The sequence below is a fragment of the Haliotis cracherodii genome, unplaced genomic scaffold, assembly GCF_022045235.1.
Source record: "Haliotis cracherodii isolate W230 unplaced genomic scaffold, xgHalCrac1.p SCAF_9, whole genome shotgun sequence".
NCBI classification, from domain to species: Eukaryota; Metazoa; Mollusca; class Gastropoda; order Lepetellida; family Haliotidae; genus Haliotis; species Haliotis cracherodii.
The window spans coordinates 717,278-732,861 of record NW_027266343.1 but is presented as its reverse complement, the minus strand read 5'-3'; the positions used below and the strand labels follow the sequence as shown (position 1 = coordinate 732,861).

General features: G+C 44.4%; 2 protein-coding genes across 3 annotated transcripts in view; both read left to right on the top strand.

Annotated features, from left to right (window-relative positions):
- Positions 1 to 15,584, top strand: part of LOC139452453 (diamine oxidase [copper-containing]-like) — a 43,609-nt gene that overhangs the window by 978 nt on the left and 27,047 nt on the right. The window contains exon 1 of one of the 2 annotated variants that reach the window (XM_071233940.1): positions 12,341 to 12,425. The exons of the other annotated variant lie outside the window; for it this stretch is intronic. The gene's annotated coding sequence lies outside the window, so the exon portion shown is untranslated. Of the gene's footprint in view, positions 1 to 12,340; positions 12,426 to 15,584 lie in introns of those variants that run through there. 2 annotated transcript variants of the gene reach the window in all.
- On the top strand, positions 13,642 to 15,012 carry LOC139452987 (ribosome-binding protein 1-like). The gene has a single exon (XM_071234613.1). It carries the CDS (start codon positions 13,642 to 13,644, stop codon positions 15,010 to 15,012), a length of 1,371 nt encoding a protein of 456 aa, XP_071090714.1.

Sequence of the window (15,584 nt, the reverse complement as noted above, 5' to 3'; positions counted from 1 at the left end):
TATTCCAGCTATATAATATGTCTGTGCTCAGATTGTTTGGTGATGGATGCTCCATCCTCGATTCTCCAGTGTGTATTAACTCCATACATCTTGATAAATACCTTGCATGCTTCCACTACTATAGCTTCGTATTGAGCCATACAAATTGCTCTCATTAGCGACAGACATATTGTGCTAGGAGATATGAGGAATGGAGACTGTTACTTATCATTATCAAGCATTAGTTCGACTAACATTCAGTCTCCATTAGCTCCACGCAATGCTCATGATGTCAGTCACTGGATTCTCTGCTCCAGACTCGATTGTTTACCGGCTGCACTCACACAAATGGAATAGTGCCTCGTGCGGCGTAAAACAGAAACATTTCTGAGATTCTGTAGGGTCACTGTCACCACTCGTCCCTTTCCGTAACTGCAAGAAGACCTTATCCCGAAATGTCACGAGTGGTCACGAGTGGTCACGAATGCCTCAACTTTGTCAACCTCTACTTGGCATGTTACTTTAAATCGCAGAAAGTAGGTTAAAATCACGTAATCTTATAACCATGCCTTCGCTCGATCATCGCATACCTCTGACCTGTTTACAGCCAGAACCTTTCATGGTCAAGTAGACAGCAGGTCAGTTTTGACCAGATTGTCCAAGGGAATACAATATGTTTGTAGTGCAAACAGTTCCTCTTGAACTGACTAGGCACCAGATATGCTTGTTAATATATATGGCACTGCCTTGTGTCAAGCAGTGAATGAGGAGTGTCTGCTGACCACGCAGTATTAACCTGCTGACAGTTCTGTTACAAAACAAAAATAAAGATCCTTCTAGATGGAACATTTTCTGCAAATTGCACAGGGGCAGCATCCACTGCACCTCTGGCATCCCAGACAGGTTGGGAAGGAAGTGATGCTGACATGTGTTTACCTCCACACGTGGTTCTCGGCAGGGGTTAATTGTTTCGGTTCCGACTATCACTGGAACCATCTGTTCCCTAGACTTTCTGATAAGGTGCTCGTCGCTATCAGCCGTATCTCCAAGGTTGAGCCCACCAGGCCGATCTGATCCTGTCTGCCGACACCTTCATGGGTTACGTAGCTCTCATTAACTTCCAGGTAATGAACGCATGCAAACCCACCAGGGAGTGTATATGATATATGGTTGTGTCTCACAACCTTTCTATTTTAGAAACCGGTCGGTGTGTCGAATTCGTATTTCATTTCTATGTTTTACAATTTATGAATTGATCTATATGATCTAAGCAGCCCCTAAAAACAGCCACGCCTGTCCTAAATACTAGTGACACATAAATATATGTTTGTTTGTTGTTTAACGCCGCACTCAGCAATATTTCCGCTAAATAATCGAGTCTGGACCAGACAATCCAGTGATTGACAACATGAGCATAGATCCTGGCAATTGGAATACCATGCATAATATATGGACCACGCGGCTCCTTAAATATCTAAATATATGTATGGACCACGTGACTCCTTAATAATACACATATATATGGACCACGCAGTCCCTTAATGATACACATATATATGGACCACGCAGTCCCTTAATGATACACATATATATGGACCACGCAGTCCCTTAATAATACACATATATATGGACCACGCAGTCCCTTAATGATACACATATATATGGACCACGCAGTCCCTTAATGATACACATATATATAGACCACGCAGTCCCTTAATGATACACATATATATGGACCACGCAGTCCCTTAATGATACACATATATATGGACCACGCAGTCCCTTAATGATACACATATATATGGACCACGCAGTCCCTTATATTAATGATACACATATATATGGACCACGCAGTCCCTTAATGATACACATATATATGGACCACGCAGTCCCTTATATTAATGATACACATATATATGGACCACGCAGTCCCTTAACGATACACATATATATGGACCACGCAGTCCCTTAATGATACACATATATATGGACCACGCAGTCCCTTAATGATACACATATATATGGACCACGCAGTCCCTTAATAATACACAAATACAAATGTATATGGACCAGGCAGATCCTTAATAATACCTAAATATATGGACCACGCAGTCCCTTAATGATACACAAATATATGGACAACGCAACTCCTTAGTAATACACAAATACAAATGTATATGGACCAGGCAGTTCCTTAATAATACACCAATATATGGACCACGCAGTCCCTTAATGATACAGCCCCTAACAACCCCGCTCCATGCTCAGGCCTCCAGACATCAGCTGTGTAATAAGACGCCAACAGGCCGGTGGTTAAGGTTACGTCAGTGATAACTCCTGCACGTGTATCTGTCTATATTATCTCTGGAAATATCACATGACGTATGCCCCGACCTCGCGGATATTAAACGGCAGCTATCTTGCTGAGTTAATTTGTATAAAATGTATACTCTCTGTAATCATAAGCACTGCATGCCATCTAGCATAGTTCTACATGTGAGCATCTCACCACAAGCAGACTCCATCCCACCCTCTACACCGTGCTGATGCACTTGTCTACGTAGTGGTGGATCAGTACACCTGCTGCCATGTAACATTGTTTACGCTGTTTCCAACGGCGATCTGTAAGGCCAAGGTCCACCCAGTGCCTTAAAACCAGGTGTCTATGATCAACGCAGTGCCTTAAAACCAGGTGTCTATGATCAACGTAGTGCCTTAAAACCCAGGTCTATATGATCCACGTAGTGCCTTAAAACCAGGTTTCTATGATCCACGTAGTGCCTTAAAACCAGGTGTCTATGATCAACGCAGTGCCTTAAAACCAGGTTACTATGATCCACGTAGTGCCTTAAAACCAGGTTACTATGATCCACGTAGTGCCTTAAAACCAGGTTTCTATGATCCACGTAGTGCCTTAAAACCAGGTTACTATGATCAACGCAGTGCCTTAAAACCAGGTTACTATGATCCACGTAGTGCCTTAAAACCAGGTGTCTATGATCCACGTAGTGCCTTAAAACCAGGTGTCTATGATCCACGTAGTACCTTAAAACCAGGTTTCTATGATCCACATAGTGCCTTAAAACCCAGGTCTATATGATCCACGTAGTGCCTTAAAACCAGGTTTCTATGATCCACGTAGTGCCTTAAAACCCAGGTCTATATGATCCACGTAGTGCCTTAAAACCAGGTTTCTATGATCCACGTAGTGCCTTAAAACCAGGTTTCTATGATCCACGTAGTGCCTTAAAACCAGGTTTCTATGATCCACGTAGTGCCTTAAAACCTGGTGTCTATGATCCACGTAGTGCCTTAAAACCTGGTGTCTATGATCCACGTAGTGCCTTAAAACCTGGTTTCTATGATCCACGTAGTGCCTTAAAACCAGGTTTCTATGATCCACGTAGTGCCTTAAAACCAGGTGTCTATGATCCACGTAGTACCTTAAAACCAGTTTTCCATGATCCACGTAGTGCCTTAAAACCAGGTTTCTATGATGCACGTAGTGCCTTAAAACCTGGTGTCTATGATCCACATAGTGCCTTAAAACCAAGTTTGTATGATCCACGTAGTGCCTTAAAACCAGGTTACTATGATCCACGTAGTGCCTTAAAACCAGGTGTCTATGATCAACGTAGTGCCTTAAAACCCAGGTCTATATGATCAGCGTAGTACCTTAAAACCAGGTTTCTATGATCCACGTAGTGCCTTAAAACCAGGTGTCTATGAACAGCGTAGTGCCTTAAAACCAAGTTTCTATGATCCACGTAGTGCCCATCTTCCCGAGGCAAGGGAGTTAACTGACTTTAAAAGTCCAGTTTCCACCCTTGCCGAACTAGGCTGGAAGTCCTGGACTCGATCGTAGCGCCACCAGTGGCTATTACGAGTTATGTCCTTTCTATGCCTCTCCTATTGACCAATCAGATTCAACCTCTCGTATCACTTGCATTTGCTTCAAACAAAACGGTTGCGCCCAGTCTATACGATCTGATCGATAATCAAGATCTATATTGTGATAAAACGAGTCTTAGATCGCGAAGTGCATCAAATCACGTGAGCACCTTGATAAAAAACATGAAAAGATTTAGAAAATATCTGTTGACAACGAGTTGGCGGTGCACATGCTTTGCAAATCCTGCAGTCGACCGAAATCTGCATGACACTTTACGAACCGGGTTCCGATTTCGGTGCGCGATTTTGATTGGACTATGCATAGACTCGTTAGTCCAGCCAAAATCTAACTCCATAATACCAGCCTAGTTCGGCAAGGGTGGAAACTGTACTTTTGTAGTCAGTAATCACTTGCCTCGGTAAGATGCGTAGTGCCTTAAAACCTGGTTTCTATGATCCACGTAGTGCCTTAAAACCAGGTTTCTATGATCCACGTAGTGCCTTAAAACCTGGTGTCTATGATCCACGTAGTGCCTTAAAACCTGGTTTCTATGATCCACGTAGTGCCTTAAAACCAGGTTTCTATGATCCACGTAGTGCCTTAAAACCTGGTGTCTATGATCCACGTAGTACCTTAAAACCAGGTTTCCATGATCCACGTAGTGCCTTAAAACCAGGTTTCTATGATGCACGTAGTGCCTTAAAACCTGGTGTCTATGATCCACATAGTGCCTTAAAACCAAGTTTCTATGATCCACGTAGTGCCTTAAAACCAGGTGTTTATGATCCACGTAGTGCCTTAAAATCCACGTCTCTATGATCCACGTAGTGCCTTAAAACCAGGTGTCTATGATCAACGTAGTGCCTTAAAACCCAGGTCTATATGATCAGCGTAGTGCCTTAAAATCAGGTGTCTATGATCCACGTCGTGCCTTAAAACCAGGTTTCGATGATCCACGTAGTGCCTTAAAACCAGGTTTCTATGATCCACATAGTGCCTTAAAACCCAGGTCTATATGATCCACGTAGTGCCTTAAAACCTGGTTTCTATGATCCACGTAGTGCCTTAAAACCCAGGTCTATATGATCCACGTAGTGCCTTAAAACCAGGTTTCTATGATCCACGTAGTGCCTTAAAACCAGGTTTCTATGATCCACGTAGTGCCTTAAAACCAGGTTTCTATGATCCACATAGTGCCTTAAAACCAGGTTTCTATGATCCACGTAGTGCCTTAAAACCCAGGTCTATATGATCCACATAGTGCCTTAAAACCCAGGTCTATATGATCCACGTAGTGCCTTAAAACCAGGTTTCTATGATCCACGTAGTGCCTTAAAACCCAGGTCTATATGATCCACGTAGTGCCTTAAAACCAGGTTTCTATGATCCACATAGTGCCTTAAAACCAGGTTTCTATGATCCACGTAGTGCCTTAAAACCAGGTTTCTATGATCCACGTAGTGCCTTAAAACCCAGGTCTATATGATCCACGTAGTGCCTTAAAACCAGGTTTCTATGATCCACGTAGTGCCTTAAAACCAGGTTTCTATGATCCACATAGTGCCTTAAAACTCAGGTCTATATGATCCACCCAGTGCCTTAAAACCAGGTTTCTATGATCCACGTAGTGCCTTAAAACCCAGGTCTATATGATCCACGTAGTGCCTTAAAACCAGGTTTCTATGTTCCACGTAGTGCCTTAAAACCAGGTTTCTATGATCCACATAGTGCCTTAAAACCAGGTTTCTATGATCCACGTAGTGCCTTAAAACCCAGGTCTATATGATCCACATAGTGCCTTAAAACCCAGGTCTATATGATCCACGTAGTGCCTTAAAACCAGGTTTCTATGATCCACGTAGTGCCTTAAAACCCAGGTCTATATGATCCACGTAGTGCCTTAAAACCAGGTTTCTATGATCCACGTAGTGCCTTAAAACCAGGTTTCTATGATCCACGTAGTGCCTTAAAACCAGGTTTCTATGATCCACGTAGTGCCTTAAAACCCAGGTCTATATGATCCACGTAGTGCCTTAAAACCAGGTTTCTATGTTCCACGTAGTGCCTTAAAACCAGGTTTCTATGATCCACATAGTGCCTTAAAACTCAGGTCTATATGATCCACCCAGTGCCTTAAAACCAGGTTTCTATGATCCACGTAGTGCCTTAAAACCCAGGTCTATATGATCCACGTAGTGCCTTAAAACCAGGTTTCTATGTTCCACGTAGTGCCTTAAAACCAGGTTTCTATGATCCACGTAGTGCCTTAAAACCAGGTTTCTATGATCCACATAGTGCCTTAAAACCAGGTGTCTATGATCCACGTCGTGCCTTAAAACCAGGTTTCTATGATCCACGTAGTGCCTTAAAACCAGGTTTCTATGATCCACGTAGTGCCTTAAAACCAAGGTCTATATGATCCACGTAGTGCCTTAAAACCAGGTTTCTATGATCCACGTAGTGCCTTAAAACCCAGGTCTATATGATCCACGTAGTGCCTTAAAACCAGGTTTCTATGATCCACGTAGTGCCTTAAAACCAGGTTTCTATGATCCACGCAGTGCCTTAAAACCTGGTGTCTATGATCCACGTAGTGCCTTAAAACCAGGTGTCTATGATCCATGTAGTGCCTTAAAACCTGGTGTCTATGATCCACGTAGTGCCTTAAAACCAGGTGTCTATGATCCACGTAGTGCCTTAAAACCCAGGTCTATATGATCCACGTAGTGCCTTAAAACCAGGTTTCTATGATCCACGTAGTGCCTTAAAACCAGGTTTCTATGATCCAAGCAGTGCCTTAAAACCTGGTGTCTATGATCCACGTAGTGCCTTAAAACCAGGTGTCTATGATCCATGTAGTGCCTTAAAACCCAGGTCTATATGATCCACGTAGTGACTTAAAACCAGGTGTCTATGATCCACGTAGTGCCTTAAAACTAGGTTTCTATGATCCACGTAGTGCCTTAAAATCCACGTCTCTATGATCCACGTAGTGCCTTAAAACCAGGTAAGTATGATCCACGTAATGCCTAAAAACCCAGGTCTATATGATCAGCGTAGTGCCTTAAAACCAGGTTTCTATGATCCACATAGTGCCTTAAAACCAGGTTTCTATGATCCATGTAGTGCCTTATAACCAGGTTTCTATGATCCACGTAGTGCCTTAAAACCAGGTTTCTATGATCCACGTAGTGCCTTAAAACCCAGGTCTATATGATCCACCCAGTGCCTTAAAACAAGGTTTCTATGATCCACGTAGTGCCTTAAAACCCAGGTCTATATGATCCACGTAGTGCCATAAAACCAGGTTTCTATGACCCACGTAGTGCCTTAAAACCAGGTTTCTATGATCCACGTAGTGCCTGAAAACCAGGTTTCTATGATCCACATAGTGCCTTAAAACCAGGTGTCTATGATCCACGTCGTGCCTTAAAACCAAGTTTCTATGATCCACGTAGTGCCTTAAAACCAGGTTTCTATGATCCACATAGTGCCTTAAAACCCAGGTCTATATGATCCACGTAGTGCCTTAAAACCAGGTTTCTATGATCCACGTAGTGCCTTAAAACCCAGGTCTATATGATCCACGTAGTGCCTTAAAACCAGGTTTCTATGATCCACGTAGTACCTTAAAACCAGGTTTCTATGATCCACGTAGTGCCTTAAAACCTGGTGTCTATGATCCACGTAGTGCCTTAAAACCAGGTGTCTATGATCCACGTAGTGCCTCAAAACCCAGGTCTATATGATCCACGTAGTGCCTTAAAACCAGGTGTCTATGATCCACGTAGTGCCTTAAAACCCAGGTCTATATGATCCACGTAGTGCCTTAAAACCAGGTTTCCATGATCCACGTGGTGCCTTAAAACTTAGGTCTATATGAACCACGTGGTGCCTCCAAACCCAGGTCAGTATGATCCAAGCAGCTCCTTAAAACCAAGGTCTATTTTTCCTCCACAAAACCCCTTAAAAAGTGTTCATCCTTCGTTCATTAAGAATCCCTGTCCATATGTCGTATGGAAGCCATGTGGTTAAATCATTTGCTTGCCACGCATAAGAACCGGGTTCAATTTCGAAGGTATGTATCTCGGTGTCCCTTGCCGTGGTAAACCTGGAATATTACAGGGGCGAGGTAACTCACTGGCTCATTCTGTAAATCTAACCTTTTTTCAAAAAAGATGAACTCTATTTCCCCAGCTGTTTTCCCAGGCTCTCTTCGGTTCAAAGTTTGGAGAAAAAATGGTCGGAAAATGGGTTTTTGAAAGACACATGTCCACACTAAATTTGAACTCGACTGTAAAAGTCATTAGTGTATGCCTCATCTATATCTATATGCGGGACGGCAACAAGATAGGACAACTTTTAACCCATTTCACGGTTTCCATACGATACTACCTCACAACACTGTTAAACCCATCCATGTTTGTATTCAGCTATGATTCCACCCACTCGATGAGATGTCACTCAACTTACTGACGAGCGCTTGAACATTGTTGAGTGGAAGCCGGATCGTACAGTGTTTTAAGATCACAAGACCTACGTGTGTAGAAACATGACGTATCGGAACACTTCGAGAGTTATGTACCCATGCCCCTTGTCGACTTCCGGTGTACTACTTCGCCCGTGCCAAGTGGTTTCTGTGAATGAGATATTACGTCTGACTGGTTTCCCGTTCAGAATGCGCAACCACCTGAATCAATGTGATCAAGCCATGTTGTAACAGGGAGTCTGTTAAAGACTTCTATACTTGAAGAGCGCATCTCAGTCTGTCTTATCATGATTAGAACTGATTGTTTAAAGTAAATCAGCGGGACGTAAGATAAAAAGTTTTTTTGAAACGTACCCCTGCACGGAGCCAGCCCTGTAGTTGAGCACCGACAGTTTGTGTGGCCCGGATTTGGCAGCGAACATGTGGATCTCGTTTCATATATATGAAACACGGCGCTCTGCGTGTATACACGTGAAACATGATGTGTAACATGTCACTACTAGTTCACGTGTTTATCCATCTCATGTTGGCTTCAGCGTGGCCCAGTCCGACAGAAACAGTCTTCGCATAATGACAGTTACCATCTTCAGGATCAATCATGTTTGTTTGTTTGTTTGTTTGTTTGTTTGTTGTTTAGCGCCGCACACAGCAATATTCCAGCTATATGACGGCGGTCTATAAATAATCGAGTCAGGCCCAGACAATTCAGTGATTGACATCATGAGCATCGATCCACGCAATTGGGATAGGATGACATGCATCAACCAAGTCCGTGCTTGGTCGGCCTGCGCCTAGCCTTGCTCCAAGGCTGTACTGAAAGAAAAGTAAAGGGCTTTGTAGTAATGCTATCCTCCTAATAGGCAAGTCTAGATATGTTGACAGTCTAAGGACTCCAGACTGCCATAGGGACAACTTGTTCTTGTTATTTACATAATCTAAAAAATATGATTTAAACGAATAATTACTGCCTTAGAGACTTGTGCAAGTCTAGCCTAAGCCCTTCCACGCTTGTTTTTACAGTAAACATGGTAAACTGATGTGGATTGGGGCATCATTTTTCACAGCCTCTACGGATAACGCTGATGATGGTTTGTAGTACTTATCAGGCTCTGCCTCTGTGTGTGTGTGGAGGTGGCGGGGGGGTCGGCGAGATACAGTTAGTGGCCACCCATTCCTGTGCCAAACATTTCGGTGCCGAGCGACGGTAAACATGTTTCGTGTCATACATGGTGTGGGATTTGGTCTGCGGCGCCTTGATACGTTTTCAGGGAGGCCATGGCTGTCGTTTTGGATGAAGCTGTCAAACATAAATGCTATCATGCTGATTCAGTTGTGTGAATGTTTATAAGATGACGGGACAAGAACACTGGGACACAAATGATACGTTACTTTTTTGGAATAAGTTTGTTGTTTAACGCCGCACTCAGCAATATTCCAGCCATATGACGGCGGTCTGTAAATAATCGAGTCTGGACCAGACAAATGAGCAGCTCAGGCGTACAAGAGGTGAGCGGAGCTCCAGCTCAACCTCAGGACGTTTCTTACGAGCAGCACATCCTGCTCGAGGTCGTCCCTATGCCAGCGCTCGGAATACCAAGCCTGACTAACACCATGTAATGGTAACACATATATAGTAATGAACAACAATGGACAGACAAAGAGACAACGACGTTGCTTTGGACATTGGACATATGGGCGTGATGAACCGACACAGTTCAGGGGATGACCAATTAAGGCAATAAATGCCATGCTATAAAAAGCAGTAGTTAAAGGGAAATGATATGGTAGTCCAGACTGACTGACAGTCAAAATACAATGACATGTTGGTGAGGATTAACAACGGGGATCAGCGTCTTATAAATAATGACAATTAAGTTATGGAGACATATGCATGTCATGGCTACAGGGTAATTAGCTTTTGGAGTCAAATGAACTTCAGACAATGGTAGTCGCAAATCAGTCGCTAAGACATAAGTTTCTGTTTGTCAGGTCTCCTTCCCGCAAACTGAGTGAGTGAGTGAGTTGGGTATAAGGCCGCTTTTAACAGTATTCCAGTTATATCTTGGCGTGTCAGCTTAATGTGGGAGGAAAGCCCGGAGTGATGCAGGTCTCAGACGTTTACCACTTCGGTGAAACCCACGAACACGGGTATGGTGCTGACAAACCTAGAAACATAATCGGGGCAAACAGCGATTCGAACCCATAATCATAGGTTTCTGGCACAACTCTGCACAACGAATCGCGGTGCCTTAGACGACTGGGCCGCCCGTCTCCCAACAATTCTACCTTACCGTCCTTGGAATGTTTCGCCCATCCATTATCTGAATTCCACTTGTGTATATTATCGAGGTCAATATTTGATACGGTATTCAAAGGCGGAGCTCTGTATCAGTTATAAGTCGCACACCTGCTGCCTTTGACTATTTTAACGGAAACCGATACACAATAAAATGCCCATTACGGTTGGTTGGTATGGCGTATCCACGATAATAGGTACATTATTGGGTATAAGATTGATGTTTGTCCTCTAAACATGTACTTCCACACAGTTGAATGTGAGCAATGTCACTCATTATGGCAGCCGCTTCCTTGCACCTGGGTGAGTTTACCTTTCAACCCAAGGACCTGCAGACTCACGTGCAGCGTTACATGCCAGGTGTATTAAACAACATCTGGAATAATAGATTTGTTTGTTTGTTTGTCGTTTTACGCCGCACTCAGCAATAATCCAGCTATATGATGGCGGTCTATAAATGATCGAGTCTGGATCAGACAATCTAGTGATTAACATCATGCGTCTCGATCCATGCATTTAGGATACGATGACATGCATCAACCAAATCAGCGAGCCTGACCACCCGATCCCGTTAGTTGCCTCTTACGACAAGCATAATCGCCTTTTACGGCAAGCATGGGTTGCTGAAGACCTATTCTACCCCGGGATCATCACGGGTCGGTTCAAATGTTAAAATGTTAAGTGGGGTTTCATGGTTAGAATTGGTCTCCAGCAACATTAGCTTGTCGAGAGAGGCCACAGAGGGGATTGGGTGGTCAGGCTCGCTGACTTGATTGCGTTTCACGTAATACCCCGACGATGTGGGACGTTGCACATATCAAGCCAACTCAATCGTTTCCGTACCGCCATAATTTAGCTGGAATATTGTTGAACCAGATGCTATTAATCACTAGATTCGATTGTTTACTTGTCGTCATGGCTGGAATATTGATGTGTGCGGCGTTAAACAACAAACAAACAATATGACTACGATGATGCGGGCGGCAAGGAGGATGCGCACCCCTGTTGTCTGTATGGTCCAATTGTGTCCATGCTTCAATTGTTTTTATTAAAATCATACAACAGAAGGCTAAATCATTGAAGTCATTCCAACCTAGGCTAAATCATTGAAGTCATTCCAACCTAGGCTAAATCATTGAAGTCATTCCAACCTAGGCTAAATCATTGACGTCATTCCAACCTAAGCTAAATCATTGAAGTCATTCCAACCTAAGCTAATACTTGATGAAAATGTGTCTTCAGATAAGGAACGATGATTATACGGAACCCAGTTATTATGGCTCTTCATGAAGAATATCAACAATCGATACCCATACGAGGAACTTTAATTAGCTCATCATTCTGTCGATGAGGCATTGCTTCCATGGTGCACACGTCGGCATAAAATCCTACTCACTCACTCTATAAAACCCGTGTTATTCTTTTACAGTATTACTCTTTGAGAAACATATTGACTCAGTTTTAAACATAAAGAACAAATCCAGATGGTTTAATTCTCTTTACTCTATTTCCTGCGCCTTTGGAAACCGTATCGATTTTCTGGGACACTCAACCGAAAGTGATTCATATAAATATAATAGAGAGCATGGAATACACGTGCTGTTATTGTAATGATTTTTCACAGCGTCTCTCGATTGAGGTCAAAGCTGTGAAGTTTATGCTTAACGCTGGGGCGGCCCGTCAATGATAGTAACAGCTCCTCGCTCTTTATTCAAGCGATGCATTGACAACACAACGATGTGAGTTAGAACCACTGCAGCATTGATGAGGTAGGAACGCTTAAACCTAATGATTCTCTCTCACAGCTTTTCTTTAAACAACTCGAGTGCTGAATTTAAGACAATTCAACTTGAACGTTATTTAGTTATCTCAGTATTACCCAGGATGTACGTAGTTTGACAATGTGCTGAAGACAAAGAAAATGACTTCTTGTGATAAGGTGTATAAACCTACACTCATGGCAGCCATTCAAACTACAGGTCATGTTTCAACGCTCTTTGGTCTGTTTAAGTATGGGCTGGGTTAAACTACTATACGTCCTTTGTTCTCTGTGCAGTGTGATACAAGGACCCTGTCCTCGTTGCACTGGTCGGAGTTCTCCTGCCCGGAGACCGACATATGATTAGCAGTAACATTCAGACAAGTTACAGCCGGAGTATCAGTCTGTAGCTTGAACCCTCCTCGCTGTACTGAGTCACGCTCGCCGCTGCTCTACATGGAAGCGTTCAATACCAACCGCTGTATACCGTGTTGATCTGGGCGATATAAACTGCCGCCTGTTGTTATTGTTTTCCGTCTCTCAGAGGGATTACTCAGGGGTTGTATACAGCTGGTATGTGCCATTTAGCGGTCTCTGGATGTGCATTTCAAAGTGCAGGCTGTATACTGTGCATTTAGCGCAAGCAGATATGGCTGTAGGGATACGCAAGGCTAGTAGAAGAGGAGAACGTATATAAAATTGCAGCTTGCAGGCACAATGACATACCACGTGAATATAGCATGTACGGTACGCGCTTGTAACGATGAATTGTTTTATGCACATGTGACAAAATATTGGGACAGCTTGAAATGTCTCCAAGACCCCAAAAATAATATAATTTTAAAAAGGAATCCAATTCAAGTCTAGAATGATTTGACAAGTCCATATTGTCTCAGCTCTGGGTTGGGCTCCATTTGGATTTTTTTTATTTGGATAGATATATATTTGTAAATAAGATAACTAAATGTCAGTCCACTTGAATGTTGAGTGATTAAATGGATGTCACTTTATACCAGTCAGGTCAAGTTAGTCTGTCGTCGAATCTGAATCAGGCAAACCAAATGTTGATAGCATGAGATAAAAATTTTTTAGAATATATGCCGTCCGGGTACGATGACCCACAATGGGCCACGTGAGTGGAGTGGAGCGGAAAGGAGCAGAGTGGAAAAGAGAGGAGCGGAGTGGAAAAGAGAGGAGCGGGGCGGAGCGGAGTGAAGCGGAAAGGAATGGAGTGCAAAAGAGAGGAGCGGAGAGGAAAGGAGCGAGTGAAAAAGAGAGGAGCGGATAGAAGAGGAGCGAAAAGGAGCGGAGCGGAAAAGAAAGGAAAGGAGCGGAGCGGAAAAGAGAGGAGCGGAAAGGAGCGGAGCGGAAAAGAGAGGAGCGGAAAGGAGAGGAGCGGAAAAGAGAGGAGCGGAGTGGAAAGGGGCAGAGTGGAAAAGAGAGGAGCGGAGTGGAAAGGGGCAGAGTGGAAAAGAGAGGAGCGGAAAGGAGCGGAGCGGAAAAGAGAGGAGCGGAGTGGAAAGGGGCAGAGTGGAAAAGAGAGGAGCGGAGTGGAAAGGGGCAGAGTGGAAAAGAGAGGAGCGGAGTGGAAAAGAGAGGAGCGGAGTAGAAAGGAGCAGAGTGGAAAGGAGCGGAGTGAAAAGAGAGGAGCGGAAAAGAGAGGAGCGGAAAGGAGCGGAGCGGAAAAGAGAGGAGCGGAGTGGAAAGGGGCAGAGTGGAAAAGAGAGGAGCGGAGTGGAAAAGAGAGGAGCGGAGTGGAAAGGAGCAGAGTGGAAAAGAGAGGAGCGGAAAGGAGCGGAGCGGAAAAGAGAGGAGCGGAAAGGAGCGGAGCGGAAAAGAGAGGAGCGGAGTGGAAAAGAGAGGAGCGGAGTGGAAAGGGGCAGAGTGGAAAAGAGAGGAGCGGAGTGGAAAAGAGAGGAGCGGAGTGGAAAGGGGCAGAGTGGAAAAGAGAGGAGCGGAGTGGAAAAGAGAGGAGCGGAGTGGAAAGGGGCAGAGTGGAAAAGAGAGGAGCGGAGTGGAAAAGAGAGGAGCAGAGCGGAAAGGAGCGGAGCGGAAAAGAGAGGAGCGGAGTGGAAAGGGGCAGAGTGGAAAAGAGAGGAGCGGAGTGGAAAAGAGAGGAGCGGAGTGGAAAGGGGCAGAGTGGAAAAGAGAGGAGCGGAGTGGAAAAGAGAGGAGCGGAGTGGAAAGGGGCAGAGTGGAAAAGAGAGGAGCGGAGTGGAAAAGAGAGGAGCGGAGCGGAAAAGAGAGGAGCGGAGTGGAAAGGGGCAGAGTGGAAAAGAGAGGAGCGGAGTGGAAAAGAGAGGAGCGGAGTGGAAAAGAGAGGAGCGGAGTGGAAAGGGGCAGAGTGGAAAAGAGAGGAGCGGAGTGGAAAAGAGAGGAGCGGAGTAGAAAGGAGCAGAGTGGAAAGGAGCGGAGTGAAAAGAGAGGAGCGGAGTGGAAAAGAGAGGAGCGGGGCGGAGCAGAGTGAAGCGGAAAGGAGTGGAGTGGAAAAGAGAGGAGCGGAGTTGAGAGGAAAGGAGCAGAGTGGAAAAGAGAGGAGCGGAGTGGAAAGGAGCGGAGTGGAACAGAGAGGAGCGGAGTGGAAAGGAGCGGATTGAAAAGAGAGGAGCGGAGTGGAAAAGAGAGGAGCGGAGTGGAAAGGAGCGGAGTGGAACAGAGAGGAGCGGGGCGGAGCAGAGTGAAGCGGAAAGGAGTGGAGTGGAAAAGAGAGGAGCGGAGTTGAGAGGAAAGGAGCAGAGTGGAAAAGAGAGGAGCGGAGTAGAAAGGAGCAGAGTGGAAAAGAGAGCAGCGGAGTGGAAAGGAGCGGAGTGGAAAAGAGAGGAGCGGAGTGGAAAAGAGAGGAGCGGAGAGGAACGCTACACTCCGCTCTGCCCCGCCCCGCACAGAGAGAGAGCGTGTGAAGCGATGCAGGTCTTAATCGTTCTCCAACCGTTGATGAACCGACTGTTTCCCATACAATATACACGAACAAACATTAGTGTGTGTTTTAATTTTTACATAAAATCCGTGCTTACGGACGTTTGTATGCATGATTTTAATATACATTATGTTCTATCAACAACTCGACATTCATTTACTGGCACAAGATACCTTAATTCAACTTTTGTATCTTTATAGTAATTGCACATTTCGAGGACACATTTTGCTCCTCGATGAGGAGGAATTATTT